Source organism: Pteropus alecto, unplaced genomic scaffold (assembly GCF_000325575.1).
Source record: "Pteropus alecto unplaced genomic scaffold, ASM32557v1 scaffold134, whole genome shotgun sequence".
Classification (NCBI taxonomy): Eukaryota; Metazoa; Chordata; class Mammalia; order Chiroptera; family Pteropodidae; genus Pteropus; species Pteropus alecto.
The window spans coordinates 900,082-912,699 of record NW_006436283.1 but is presented as its reverse complement, the minus strand read 5'-3'; the positions used below and the strand labels follow the sequence as shown (position 1 = coordinate 912,699).

At 63.5% G+C, this 12,618-nt stretch overlaps 1 protein-coding gene across 1 annotated transcript in view; it reads left to right on the top strand.

The window, feature by feature from the left end:
• HGS (hepatocyte growth factor-regulated tyrosine kinase substrate) overlaps positions 1-12,612 on the top strand; it is a gene marked incomplete at its 5' end in the record, with an annotated part of 14,509 nt that extends 1,897 nt beyond the window's left edge. Inside the window, 21 exons of the mRNA XM_025047098.1 lie at positions 1,338-1,422; positions 1,663-1,738; positions 2,105-2,197; positions 3,681-3,804; positions 5,106-5,158; positions 5,561-5,629; positions 6,301-6,425; positions 7,412-7,490; positions 7,569-7,667; positions 7,822-7,917; positions 8,534-8,572; positions 8,649-8,792; positions 8,882-8,941; positions 9,533-9,746; positions 10,107-10,279; positions 10,374-10,514; positions 10,598-10,775; positions 11,388-11,521; positions 11,609-11,725; positions 11,899-11,988; positions 12,323-12,612. Of these exons, the coding sequence (XP_024902866.1) occupies positions 1,338-1,422; positions 1,663-1,738; positions 2,105-2,197; positions 3,681-3,804; positions 5,106-5,158; positions 5,561-5,629; positions 6,301-6,425; positions 7,412-7,490; positions 7,569-7,667; positions 7,822-7,917; positions 8,534-8,572; positions 8,649-8,792; positions 8,882-8,941; positions 9,533-9,746; positions 10,107-10,279; positions 10,374-10,514; positions 10,598-10,775; positions 11,388-11,521; positions 11,609-11,725; positions 11,899-11,988; positions 12,323-12,433 (2,300 nt within the window). The remainder of the gene's footprint in view (positions 1-1,337; positions 1,423-1,662; positions 1,739-2,104; positions 2,198-3,680; positions 3,805-5,105; positions 5,159-5,560; positions 5,630-6,300; positions 6,426-7,411; positions 7,491-7,568; positions 7,668-7,821; positions 7,918-8,533; positions 8,573-8,648; positions 8,793-8,881; positions 8,942-9,532; positions 9,747-10,106; positions 10,280-10,373; positions 10,515-10,597; positions 10,776-11,387; positions 11,522-11,608; positions 11,726-11,898; positions 11,989-12,322) is intronic.
• Between the last annotated feature and the right edge of the window lie 6 nt (positions 12,613-12,618).

Genomic DNA, 12,618 nt, shown 5'->3' with positions numbered 1-12,618 from the left:
CCGGGCGCGGGCACTGACGAGGCGGTGAGGGTCTGCGGGGGAGCCGGGCCCGGAGCTGGCAGGTCCCGGGGAACGATCTCGGGCGTCTGACCAAGCGGGCCCGAAGTCCTGAGTCATGAAGATGGGTGACTCGGCCGAATAGTAAAATATCAGTAGACATCTTCCCCCCCAAAAAGCCTAGGTTGCGTGGTGTTTGGGGCTTCTGACCCAAACGTTGGCACCCCCAAAGGGAGGATACCTCCCTGGGATCTGCCAAGCTCTTTTGAAGGCTGCTTCCCCAGGGACCAGGACAGCCCCTCAGTCCCCACTCGCTCGGGGAAGCACCCGGTGATTCAGGAAGGCGTTTTCTCTGTCTGCTGGAGGCCTATGGCTGATCCTTTCTGAGCCTCCTGGAGGTCACAGATTTTAGGAAAGGAAACCAATGTATATGGGGGTTCCCTCCGCCCCCAGTGATACTGATTGTGCCCTGTGTTTGGAACAGGCGCTCTGGGTGCTCGATTGTCGGCCCCAGCCCGCTCTCTTTTTTCCTTGAGTGTGGTTTTGGAGATCTTAGATGAGGCACCTTCCTTGCTCTTGCAAAATGCCGGCTGATGGACCCACCTGAATGAGGTGGTTCAGGCTTTCAAAGGTCGATTTCTACCATATCAATGGTGAGCGTGGACAGGACTCAGTGGGTGTTTCGTGGTCTCCAGGGAGGACGGTGTAGGCAGGGCTGGAGCAGCACCATCTCAGCGTGTGTCTGAGGCAAGGCTGGAGCATCTCTCACGATCCATACTTTTTCTCTCCACAAAACAGTTGAAGCAAAGGACTGGTCCAGCCCTGCCCCAGCTGAGAGCGAACCAACGAGGTTAAACTTTTGAAAGCCAGGGACTCCGAGGGACGAGGTGGCGGGTTTCTCTTTGTCATGAAACAGCCGAGTATAGTGTTGAATCCTGGCTCTATCCTCAGCAAACTGACTTCAGGCAGTGACCTCACCTTTCTGCTTCAGTTTATCTGCATAGGAGATAGAAATAGGACTTAGCTCGCTCGTGTGGTTGTGTGAGGAGTGTGTGCTTGCGTGAGTTCACTTAAAGCATTTGGAACAGCGCTTGGCGTGTAACAGGCACACATACGGGATCTCTTATTATTTTTCAAGTTATTTGCCTTTTTGGGAGAAGGATGGCACTCTCTTGGTTGTCACTGCATCGGTTGTCACTGTGATTCTCATGTGGTTTTATACTTGGTCCAAAAGTTTACAATGGGAAGGAGGCAGTCGGTCCTCTCTGCTGCTGAGCTGGGAGCCACCTCAGGAATCCCAGAGCAGGACCAGCCCCAGTAATGGTGCTTTTCTGCCGTAGACAAAGCGACCAGCCAGCTTCTGCTGGAAACCGACTGGGAGTCCATTCTCCAGATCTGCGACCTGATCCGCCAGGGGGACACGCAGTAAGCGAGGGTGGCCACACTGCGCGTGGGGTTGCTGGGTGTCCCCTGGCCCTCCAAGGTCCTGTGACCTTGGTGGAGAGCTGCATGGTCTGTGTGCTGGGGTTTTTGAGATCTGGGGACAGTCAAAGGACTCTCTACAGCTCGCGGGTCCTGAAAGACGAGATGGCAGTAGACTTTTCTCATCTCAGTCGCTGAGACGTTTTTCTTTCTGTCTCTCTGCTTCTGCCGACTCCCTTTCAGAGCAAAGTATGCCGTGAGTTCCATCAAGAAGAAGGTCAACGACAAGAACCCCCACGTGGCCTTGTATGCTTTGGAGGTACGTGGACCCCTGCCCTCCAGTCCTCCCGGGGCCCCACCCCCACCTGTCACGATGGCAGAGCGGAGCGGCCTCCGAGGTTTGCCCACCTACCTGGGCACCGGCCCTGACAGGGCTGGGCTGCTCCTCTTGAGGCTGACACACTTAGGGCCCTGAGGGTGACACTCGTCACTGTCCTTGGTGAGACAGCTGGAGTTAGAAGGAGCCTGTGTAGCGCTGGCTGCTGCCTGCCTCAGAACCCGCCATGTGGCCAGGCGGCCGGAGGGGCCTGTGGAGGCTGGCCATCTCTCAGGAGCCTTCTCCCAAAGGGGAAGGGGAGCGTGGTCCAGGAGCGGGCCCGACCCTCCCCCTCCTTGGGTTCTGCAGGTCATGGAGTCCGTCGTGAAGAACTGTGGCCAGACCGTCCACGACGAGGTGGCCAACAAGCAGACCATGGAGGAGCTGAAGGAGCTGCTGAAGGTGAGCGCTGTGCTGGGCGCCGTGGGTCCAGGCGGGGAGGGGCGCAGCCACCCATCCGCCAGGCCTGTGCTTTTTTAGGCATTTGCCGACACCTGTGGCAGAGTCAGTGCGGGATGTGGCAGAGGCCAGGAAGGCGAGTGTTGGTAGTCCCTGCTGCGTGCGAACCCCGAACCCCAACCTGGTGACATCTGCAGGGTTGGGGAAGGCTTCTGGGGGCAGGGCTGCGTGCCAAGTCTTGAAAGGCAGGGGACACTGAGTGGCAGGGGAGCTGCATATGTGTGAGCAGAGGCCTGCAGGGGCGCCCAGGGCTGCCGCTGGCGAGGCCCGCTCTCAGGCGGGAAGGGTTCTGAGTGGGAGGCTCGGAGGGAAGGGAGACCGAGGTGTTTATGGAGGGGTGGTGGGGGAGACAGCAGAGCAGGGATGCCTTGGGGAGTGGGCTTCACGTCCTCCTGTGGCAGAGGACAGGTCGTCTTGAGCTTGAGACCTTGTCTTGAGTGGAGCCCTCCCCGTGGCCTCCCTGGCTCACGCTGCCCCCAACAGAGATTGTGGCATAAGCGGTGATACCTACGGTTTCTGAGCTGCAGAACGGGGTGGGGGTGGGGGCCATCCTTTGGGGTGAATGGGCACCTCACGGAGGTGAGGAGTGCAGCCCTGGGCACTATCTGCTGCCACCGGAGGCCCAGGCCACGGTTTCCTGGTCCAGTTCGGGTGCCTCTGGGACCTGAGCTGACAGCCAGCTTTTCCGAGGCCCACTGGTGACCTGTCGGGAAGAGCAGAAGGAGCAGGACCCACCTTCTCCCGTGTCGGCTCGCTGTCCTGTTCTACTGCATGTGATCTAAGCCAGTTAATCCCCCTGGGAGGCGGGGGCAGGGGCACTGACTGGACACGCGTCACGGGAGAGAGCCGGCAGCCTGACGCTGAGCTGTGGCTGCCACCCTTGTGAAATGGCTATCTCGTCCCGCCACCCTCCTGAGTGTCATGTGAATGGCTCCAGAAGTGTGACTGGCTGTGCTCTGAGCTGCAAAAATGGTAGCTCTGAACGTGAGGATGTCCCCGGCGTGGCCGTGACTGGAAAGAAGGACCCGGCCACACCTCTGCTGCCTCCGCCCAGGCCTAGGTGGCTCTGCCCGTTGGAGGCCAGCGTCAGGCAGGGCCACTGTGGGTTACAGAGCAAAGGGCACCCAAGCTGGTCTGGGGGGTGGGGAGAAGCAGGTCGGTATGGGAATTTGGGGCTTGGAGGTCCCCGGCTTCTCCCAGGGGTTATGGTCCAGGCCCCTAGCGGGCAGACAGGTGCGATGGCTTCATCTTCAGGTGGGGTTTCACGGAGGACGGCTGAGCTTGGGGAAAGGGTCATACACAGCCCCCAACCACCGGGGGACCCCACCTTGCCTCTGCCTGCCCTGTCGACTCAGAGTAGTGGGGTCTCGCCAACCACTGCCTCACCAGTGTCACCCACAGCCCTCACGCCCTCCCCCCTCTGCAGAGGCAGGTGGAAGCAAACGTCCGGAACAAGATCCTGTATCTGATCCAGGCCTGGGCGCACGCCTTCCGGAACGAGCCCAAGTACAAGGTGGTCCAGGACACGTACCAGATCATGAAGGTGGAAGGTGAGTCTTGGTGGGAGGGACACAGCCTCCAGGAGCGGGGGGACTGCACTGCCCCAGGTGGGGCCATGGGAGGCCGTGTTCACCCTGTGTGGGCGGGGACAGCACCTCATCGTGTGACCAGCCGTGGGCACATGGAGTGGGTGTCCCCAAGGTGGGTGTGTGTGGTCAGCCTGGCTCAGAGCATCCGAGTCTCTGCCTTTCTGGACCTCACAGTCCCGTGGGGCAGGGGTGGGCCGGTGCGGCAGACAACAGACAAGTGAGAAGTTAACAGAGAAGCCACTTTCTGAGAACGAGGGGTTCTAGGAGGGAAGTAAAGCCGGAGACCTGGCCCCTGGGGGACTGGTTTAGGAGCAATGGGCGGGAAGGCCTGGGGAGCAGGTGGCGTGTGCCAGAGCTGAAGGAGAAGGAGCAGGGAGAGGAGGCCTGGGCCACGCATCCCACAGAGGACTCAGGTTCAGGGCCAAGGCTGAGCAGACAAGCTGCCAAAGGCGCAGGAGGTGCCTGGAGGAGGAGGGGTGCGGGCCGGAGCTGGGGTGCTCTGAGCACAGTGGTAAGCCAGAGCTTGGCAGCTGAGGTGTGTTTTGGGGACCCCTCTGCCTTCCTCCCGCTGTTTCAGCAGCCCTGGAGAGCTGAAGGCGTTTGGCGGGGAGGGCAGGGGTTCAGGCCAGGCTTGGAGGGTTTGCTGGTGCTCAGCCCGCGCAGTGGGGCTGGGCCGTGGCTGCTCCCGCCTGTGCTGAGCGTCTGGCCAGGTCCTGAAGGGGAGGCACAGAGTGTGAGCAGGGCCTGTGGAGAAGGTGTGGCACGGGGCCCGTGAGCTGGCCTTAGGCCCTTAATCCCTGGACAGTGGTCACAGGTACTGGGTGTGTGCTCACGTTTGCTTTCCAGGCACAAACGTCCAAAGCTTCATTGGGTTCTTGAGGGGCCTGTGCCTCAACAAAAGCTTGGGGACTCTAGCTTTAAGAGCACTAGTAAGTGTGATTGCCAGGAGTGGGGTCCAGGAGCCAGCCGGGAGGCCTCGCTATGGGGGAGCAAGGCCTGGCTTGTGTTGCAGCCCCTGGGACTGAGCTCCATGGGGAGCCGCCTAGTGTGGAGCGGTGGCCAGCTGTGCAGCAGGACACCCCCGCCCAGTGCAGGGTCACTGCACCTGCCGCCAGGGCCTCCTCTTGCAGGTGTTTGGGAGGCAGGTGTGGGGAGCTAGGACGTGGCTCCTTGGTCTCAGGGCGACTGGCAGGGGCAGGTGAGGCTGTCGCGGCCTCGCACACCAGGGTGGCCTGGCGGTAACTGCAGCCTCCTTTGTCCAGGACACGTCTTCCCGGAGTTCAAGGAAAGCGACGCCATGTTTGCAGCGGAGAGAGTGAGTCACGTCGTGGGTCTGAGCCGTGGGGCTGCTCTGACGGAGCCTGGGCTGGGGGCCTGTTGGGAGCATAGGTGGCAGGAGAGCTGCCGTTTGTCTCAAACACGAGACCACCCGACTTTGCCGAGTGTCCCTGCGGGCCGAGACTGGAGGTCAGTTCAGGCGCCTTTGGGCTGTGGCCCCCGGGCTCCCGTAGTTAAGCAGGTGCTGACGTGTCCTCCTGGCCACGGGCTGCCGTGCCATTGAGCCCAGGGAAGGAAGGAGGTCCTTTGGAGGGACCTCCTACTCGCGTCCCAGTGACAGCCCGCCCTGTGCCCACAGCGGGCCTTTGCCCATCTGCGGGAAGCGGGGACCTTGGAGAGGGCGGGTGGGGTGTGCGATCCTGACTCTGCCCACCCCCAGGCCCCCGACTGGGTGGACGCCGAGGAGTGCCACCGCTGCAGGGTGCAGTTCGGGGTGGTGACACGCAAGGTGAGTACACCGTAGTGGGGTAGGGCCACCTCAGGGCGGACTCCAGGCCACCCACCACCATCTTGAGGCCACTGGGCCCTCGCTTGGTCCTTTCCCTCTTGGCCGTGGCCTAGTGGGAGCAAATCCCGTCCTCAGCTGGGTGGCGAGCACTGTCACCGAGGGTTCCGGGGTGCGATGCAGTGCCGTCGGGTTAAGCTCGGAGAAGGCCGCGCTCCCGGGGTTGGGGACACTTGGGCCCAGGACTTGGGGCCTCAGGTCTGCCTTGGGTGCCAGCCCCTCAGCCGTGTCTCCTCAGCTGACTCAGCACGTCCGGCTCGGACCCTCAAGCCGACATCTCTCTTCCCACTGAAGCGCTGGCCGGTGGTGGTGAAGACGAGGCTGGGGCGTCCGAGCAGAGTCTCGGGGACCTGCCTAGCGACACCTGCCTGCCGGCAAAACGCATGCACGCTTTCCGTGAACCTTTCTCTTAAATTCCAAATCTTCCCCCCCAACGGCAGTGCAGTCGAGGGCCTGGGCGTGTGCCTCCTTCCCCAGGCCGGCCTTCTGCCTGCCCTGGCCCCGCGCGGCCGGGGCCAGCCTGGCGTGCTTTGCAGCGGGCGGTGCTGGGTCGGGCGGAGCGAGGCGTCACTGGCCCATCACCCAGCCACTGCCCCGACCTGCCTGTGTCCTAGCACCACTGCCGGGCCTGCGGCCAGATCTTCTGCGGCAAGTGCTCCTCCAGGTACTCCACCATCCCCAAGTTCGGCATCGAGAAGGAGGTGCGCGTGTGCGAGCCCTGCTACGAGCAGCTGAACAAGTGAGTCCCCTGCCGGCCTGCCGCAGGCCTCCGTGCGCCCCTGCGCTCCATGCGGCAGCCTGTCTCGCCCGAGGACAGGAGGGCCGGCCCCGGCAGGTGGGGCCAGCTGCTGGCACTTGTTTGCCTTTTCGCTTTTTAATTTAGAAGTAAGACAGGAAAGTCGCAGGCGTGATAAGACCCCGTGTGGGGAGCTCTGTGCCTGGTCCCTTGGTGTTGACATTGACGTGTTACGGCGGGTCGGGTGCCGGGTCTGCGCGTGTGCTCACACGTTTTATCCTGAGCCATCTGCGAGGGAGCTGTCGCTTTACCCCGAACCTCATGTGCTTTTCCCAAGAGGAGGGAGGTGGCCTTCAGCTGCATCACGGCTGTTCTGGTTTCCCTGAGTCCCGATGACGTCGGTGGCAGTTCTGTCCCATGAGGGCCTGTGCGGCTCTCAGCATGTGGTGGGGGCTGTCACGGCCCTTCCCCTCTCGCTCCCCTATCCTGCTTCCTCCCCACCTCGTGTCACATTCGTTTTGTCTCATGATGAGGATGTTTCCAAGGGGTCTCGGCAACTGTTGCAGCCTGTCCCGAGGTTTGGGCCCGAGGTTTCCTCATGGGTAGGATCAGGTTCTGCGTTGTGATGGGACCCCAGGAGTGAGGCCCGTGCCAGCCGGCCACCCGGTCGCTCGGTTAAGTGTTGTCTACGGGCCACTCCCCTGGAAAGGTCGTTTCCCGTGGGAGAGCTGTGGCTGCCCAGGCGGGCATTTGAGCCTTGCTTCTGGGAGAGGGGACCATGGCTCAGACCTGGTAGCCCTAGGGGTTCCTGGGCCTGGAAGCAACAGCTGGTTTGAGGGTTCATCTCTTCTCCGGAATGCGGCCACGGAACCACCGTCGTCACTCTGTGGGGACATTGGAGGGAAGTCCCAGGCGGCATCCTTGAGAACTTTGTGGGGGGAGGGTCCAGGGTGCGGTGCTCGGTTCCCCACAGCATCCTGTTTCTCCAGGAAAGCTGAAGGCAAAGCCCCCTCCACGACGGAGCTGCCCCCAGAGTACCTGACCAGTCCCCTGTCGCAGCAGTCCCAGGTACCGGCCCAGCACGCATGCACCTCTCCCCTGGCATGTCCCCCCGGGCCCAGCTCACCCAGCCCTGTCTGTCCCCAGCTGCCCCCCAAGAGAGATGAGACGGCCCTGCAGGAGGAGGAGGAGCTGCAGCTGGCTCTGGCCCTGTCACAGTCGGAGGCCGAGGAGAAGGAGAGGATGGTGAGCCGGGAGCGGGCGGGACCCGAGGCCTCACCTCGTCCGGGCTGCTGGGGAGAGCACCTCTCGGCGTTTGGGGAGGGCAGAGCGCGTGGAGGCTCGGCCCGCCTGTGCCACGTGCTCCCTGCACGACACCGTCTTCATGGTCCTTCTGCAGAGACAGAAGTCCGCGTATGCCGCATACCCCAAGGCCGAGCCTGCACCCGTGGCCTCGTCGGCTCCCCCCGCCAGCAGCCTGTACTCCTCGCCCGTGGTGAGCCCCCACACCCAGCTCAGCCGCCCTGGCTTGGATGGCTTTCCACAGGAGAGGGTGGGAGGCCCCCCCTAAAAAGGTTGGTACTGTGTCACGCGGCCTGCCACCCGTCCCCAGCTCTCGGCTGGTCAGGGGTCCCCTGTTGGGGCGGAAGACACTGGTAAGGCTGGAGGCACCGCTGGTGAGAGCCCAGCCTTCATCATACCCCCACGTGGGAGGAGGTGGGGAGCCCTGGGGTGACGAGTAGCTTTCATTTTTTCAGTCTCAGTCTAAGGTCCTGACAGGATTTACTTTCTGGGGTCTCGACCCAATCTCTGTGGCCTCAGCTCCTCTGTGAATAGTGGGTGGAGGGGTGGGTGGAGCCACCTGGGCCCAGGGCTTGAGAACAGCCCTGCCACCCTCCTGCTGGGGACCATTTGTGTGGTTTAGGAGGGCGGGGTGCTGCCCTGCACCTTGGGGCTCCCTCAGACCACCACTGGCCAGACTTCAGGACCCGCCGTCACTGCTGTGCCACCCTGCTGAGCGATGGCTGGGCAGGAGCCAGAGTGTGTGGCTTGAGCCGCGGGTCGCTGCTCCTCTGGCCTGGGGCCCCTCAGATCCTCCCGTGTCTCCCCAGAACTCGTCGGCACCGCTGGCTGAGGACATGGACCCCGAGGTGAGGCCCCCCCACGCATGGTGCTTCCCCTCGCTGCTCTCTGGCCCTTGGGAGTGACCCCTTGTCATCTCTGCAGCTCGCCCGGTACCTCAACCGGAACTACTGGGAGAAGAAGCAGGAGGAGGCTCGGAATAGCCCCACGCCGTCCGCGCCTGTGCCTCTGACGGAGCCGGCCGCCCAGCCCGGGGAGGGGCACACGGCCCCCGCAAACGTGGCGGAGGTGAGGGTCCCCGCTAGTGCTGGTGCACGGTCCCCTGGGAGAGGGACACGGGGCCAGGCCAGTGCCACTCACCCTCTGGTCTCTTCCAGACCCCTGTCATGGAGACAGACTCTCAGCCCATGACGTCTTCCAGCGGCCCCTTCAGTGAGGTAGGTGGTGGCTCCACCCGCAGCCGCGGAGAGCAGAGCGCCTGGCCCCGCACAGGCGGCTGTCCTGACAGGAGGGCCTGGCCGCACGCACAGTGATCTCTGGAGGTGGGCCTTTCTGGGCGGGCTGGCTGTGGTCCAGAGCGCGGCCACTGATTGCCTACCCTAACCAGACCAGAGTCTGAGTCCATGCTGGGGTGTCTGAGCTCTGTTGGCCATTGGAGTAAGATGCCAGGGCCTTGGCAAGGGAGACAGGCCCTTGTCACCACTGGTGGGAGCACCTACAGGGGAGGCCAGAGGGCCTGCCGCCAGCTGCATCCTGGCCAGCGCCGTGCCCACCGGTAAGAGCCCAGCCTCCCTGGGCCTCAGCTTCCCTGTTGGAGACAGGGCTGCGGTGCCCCTTGCAGGGTCACCTAGAGGGTCAAGTTGGAGGCGCACTGCGGGGCAGGAGCTCGGTGCCCGGGCACCTCTGAGGCTGGTGCTAGTGATGCTGTTGAGGCCCCTGGCAGAGCCACCCTGTCCAGGAAGGCTAGCTGCCACTTCAGGGCCTCAAGATGAGGTCGACGCTCAGCCAGGGCCACTGTGTGTCCCCAGCAGCAGTACCAGAACGGGGACTCGGAGGAGAGCCACGCACAGTTCCTGAAGGCGCTGCAGAACGCCGTCAGCACCTTCGTTAACCGCATGAAGAGCAACCATGTGCGCGGCCGCAGCATCACCAACGACTCGGCCGTGCTGTCCCTCTTCCAGTCCATCAATGGCATGCACCCCCAGCTGCTGGAGCTGCTCAACCAGCTGGACGAGCGCCGGCGTACGTGCCTGGGCCCTCCGTCCCTGCCTCGCCGCACCCACTGTGCCCTGAGCGCCCTCTGGGCCAGCATGTGGGCACCTCCCGGTGGCTGTAGGCCATGGAAAGGTTCCTAGGCTGAGGCCGCCCCAGGGCTGCAGCTTCTCGGGTCAGTAGGTGGGCTGCGGGCTCTAGGTGGTCCCTGTGATGGGAAGTGTCCCACCAAGCACAAGAGAACCAGCTCCAGAAATCCCCCACCCAGCCCGTGCGCCAGCCGTGCCCTGTTCGCAAGCTCTTGGCTGAGCAGAGGCAGGTCCAGGGCCCCCACCAGGCACCCGCACTTCCGTGACCACCAAGGGCTCCCTGCTCTGCCCTCCCCTGCAGTGTACTACGAGGGGCTGCAGGACAAGCTGGCGCAGATCCGCGATGCCCGGGGCGCGCTGAATGCTCTGCGGGAGGAGCACCGGGAGAAGCTGCGCCGCGCGGCCGAGGAGGCGGAACGCCAGCGCCAGATCCAGCTGGCCCAGAAGCTGGAGATCATGCGGCAGAAGAAGCAGGTGCGGCGGCCCTGACCGCTGCCCCCGGGCCCGCGGCGGCCGACCACTGCCCCTGGGTCCGCAGTGTCCCTGACCGCTGCTCTGTGGCCTGCAGGAGTACCTGGAGGTGCAGAGGCAGCTGGCCATCCAGCGCCTGCAGGAGCAGGAAAAGGAGCGGCAGATGCGCCTGGAGCAGCAGAAGCAGACCATCCAGATGCGCGCCCAGATGCCCGCCTTCTCCCTGCCCTACGCCCAGGCACGCGCCCACCGCTCTCGCCACTCCCACTGGGCTGCAGGCCACTGGGAGCCACCCTGACAGCTGTCTTTTTTTGTCCCCAGCTCCAGACCATGCCCGCAGCGGGCGGGGTGCTGTACCAGCCCTCTGGCCCTACCAGCTTTCCGGGGACCTTCAGCCCGGCAGGCTCGGCGGAGGGCTCCCCCATGCACACTGTGTACCTGAGCCAGCCAGCCGCGGGCGGCAGCGGCCCCTACCCCAGCGTGCCGGGGGCCGGAGCAGGTAATGGGCAGGTGGAGGTGCCGACCCGCCCGGCGGAGCCCCAGACCATCACCCGCGTGTCTCATTTTTTATTTTGGCATAGCGTCGGCTTTACAGAAAAGTTAAGAGAAGGGGTAGAAAGCGTTCAGATTCCCCGGTGGTAACGTTTTACCGCATTTGCTTCTCTGCACGCGCATGCGCACACTCTTCCTGCCCATCGCAGCGTGAGCGGCAGGCGGGCACCCGTTCCTCCGAGGCTTCAGCACAAACCCATTCCCCCAGGGCCCAGGCAGAAGCATGCTGGGACCTCACCCACGCCACTCAGCTCTCGGGTTGTCCCAGCAGCACCCTCGGTGCCTTAAGGCAGCTTGTCACATGTGTTATATTCAGCTGTCCTCTTCAGTCTCCCCGTCCCCTGCAGTGGCGTTGTTCACTCACTGAGAATACAGCTGGGTTCATTTCTTCTGATTTCGTTCAATTTTAGGGAGTCTCTACCATTCTTTTCATTTACTTTCGTCTTGTGAGAATGCAAAACAGGAATTTGGTTTCAAAAGTTACAACAGAAAAGAAAACTCAGAGAAGCGACTTCCTGTCCTCATCCCCGCGTCACAAGCTTACCCTTTTCCTCCACAGATCCCAGCATGGTGAGCGCCTACATGTACCCAGCAGGGACCACTGGTGCCCAGGCAGCCCCCCAGGGCCCAGCAGGGGCCAGCACCAGCCCAGCCTACTCTTCCTACCAGCCCACGCCTGCCCAGGGCTACCAGGTAGTGGGGGGTGGGGCCGCTCCCCTTCCGCAAGGTCCCCGTGAGGACGCCCAGCCCAGCCCCCGTGTCACACCTTTCTGTCTGCAGAGCGTGGCCTCCCAGGCCCCGCAGAGCCTCCCGGCCATTTCGCAGCCGCCACAGCCCAGCACCATGGGCTACATGGGGAGCCCAGCGGTCATGGGCTACCAGCCCTATGGCGTGCAGGTAAGAACATGTGGGACACCCCAACAGTGGGCTGGGGGCGCTGGGCAGGCTCAGCCCTTCCAGCCCCTCGCTTCCCCCGCATGGGGCTCTGCTAGCTGGCTTTCCACGTCAGAAACTCCGTCATCTCTGTGGTGACAGCGTCCTTAATGGCGAGGTCCCTTCCATTTCCACAGAATCTCATGACCACCCTCCCCAGCCAGGATGCGCCTCTGCCGCCCCCACAGCCCCCCTACATCTCAGGGCAGCAGCCTGTGTACCAGCAGGTGAGCCTTCCCCAGCGCCCCTGCGGGGACCCCGCCCTCACCGGGGAAGGGGCGGGCGGTGGGGGCCCAGACTGCTGCTCGGCAGACGGAACCGGGGCATGCACACGCTCAGCTGTAGACAGCCGAGAACTCCCGGGGTTGGCCTGCCCCAGCAGGGCAGGAAGCCGACAGGGAGCCCACCCCAGGCTGAGGGAGGCCTCCCTCGGCAGCCCGGGTGAGACAGGACTGAGTACCAGGCACCAGGATGAGATGGAGTGTTCCAGAGAAGCAGCTTGAGGGTGGGAAGCTCCGGCCTGGGGAAGGAGTACTGATGGCCCGTGTGTCCCCTCCCCAGATGGCGCCCTCTGGTGGTCCTCCCCAGCAGCAGCCGCCTGTGGCCCAGCAGCCGCCAGTACAGGGGCCACCAGCGCAGGGCAGTGAGGCCCAGCTCATCTCCTTCGACTGAGCCCAGGCTGCTCGCTGCCCCGAGTAACAAACACTACGCTCCTCTGGCACCGCTGCTGCCTCCGTCTCTACCCGGCGCTGTCCTCCTCTTCCTTGCCCTCCTCTTGCTGCCGTGGTGTGTCCCTGTCCGTGCGAGCAGAGTGGCCCTCTTCCCTTTGTCCTCGCCTGCTGGCTCCTCGCCCCCCA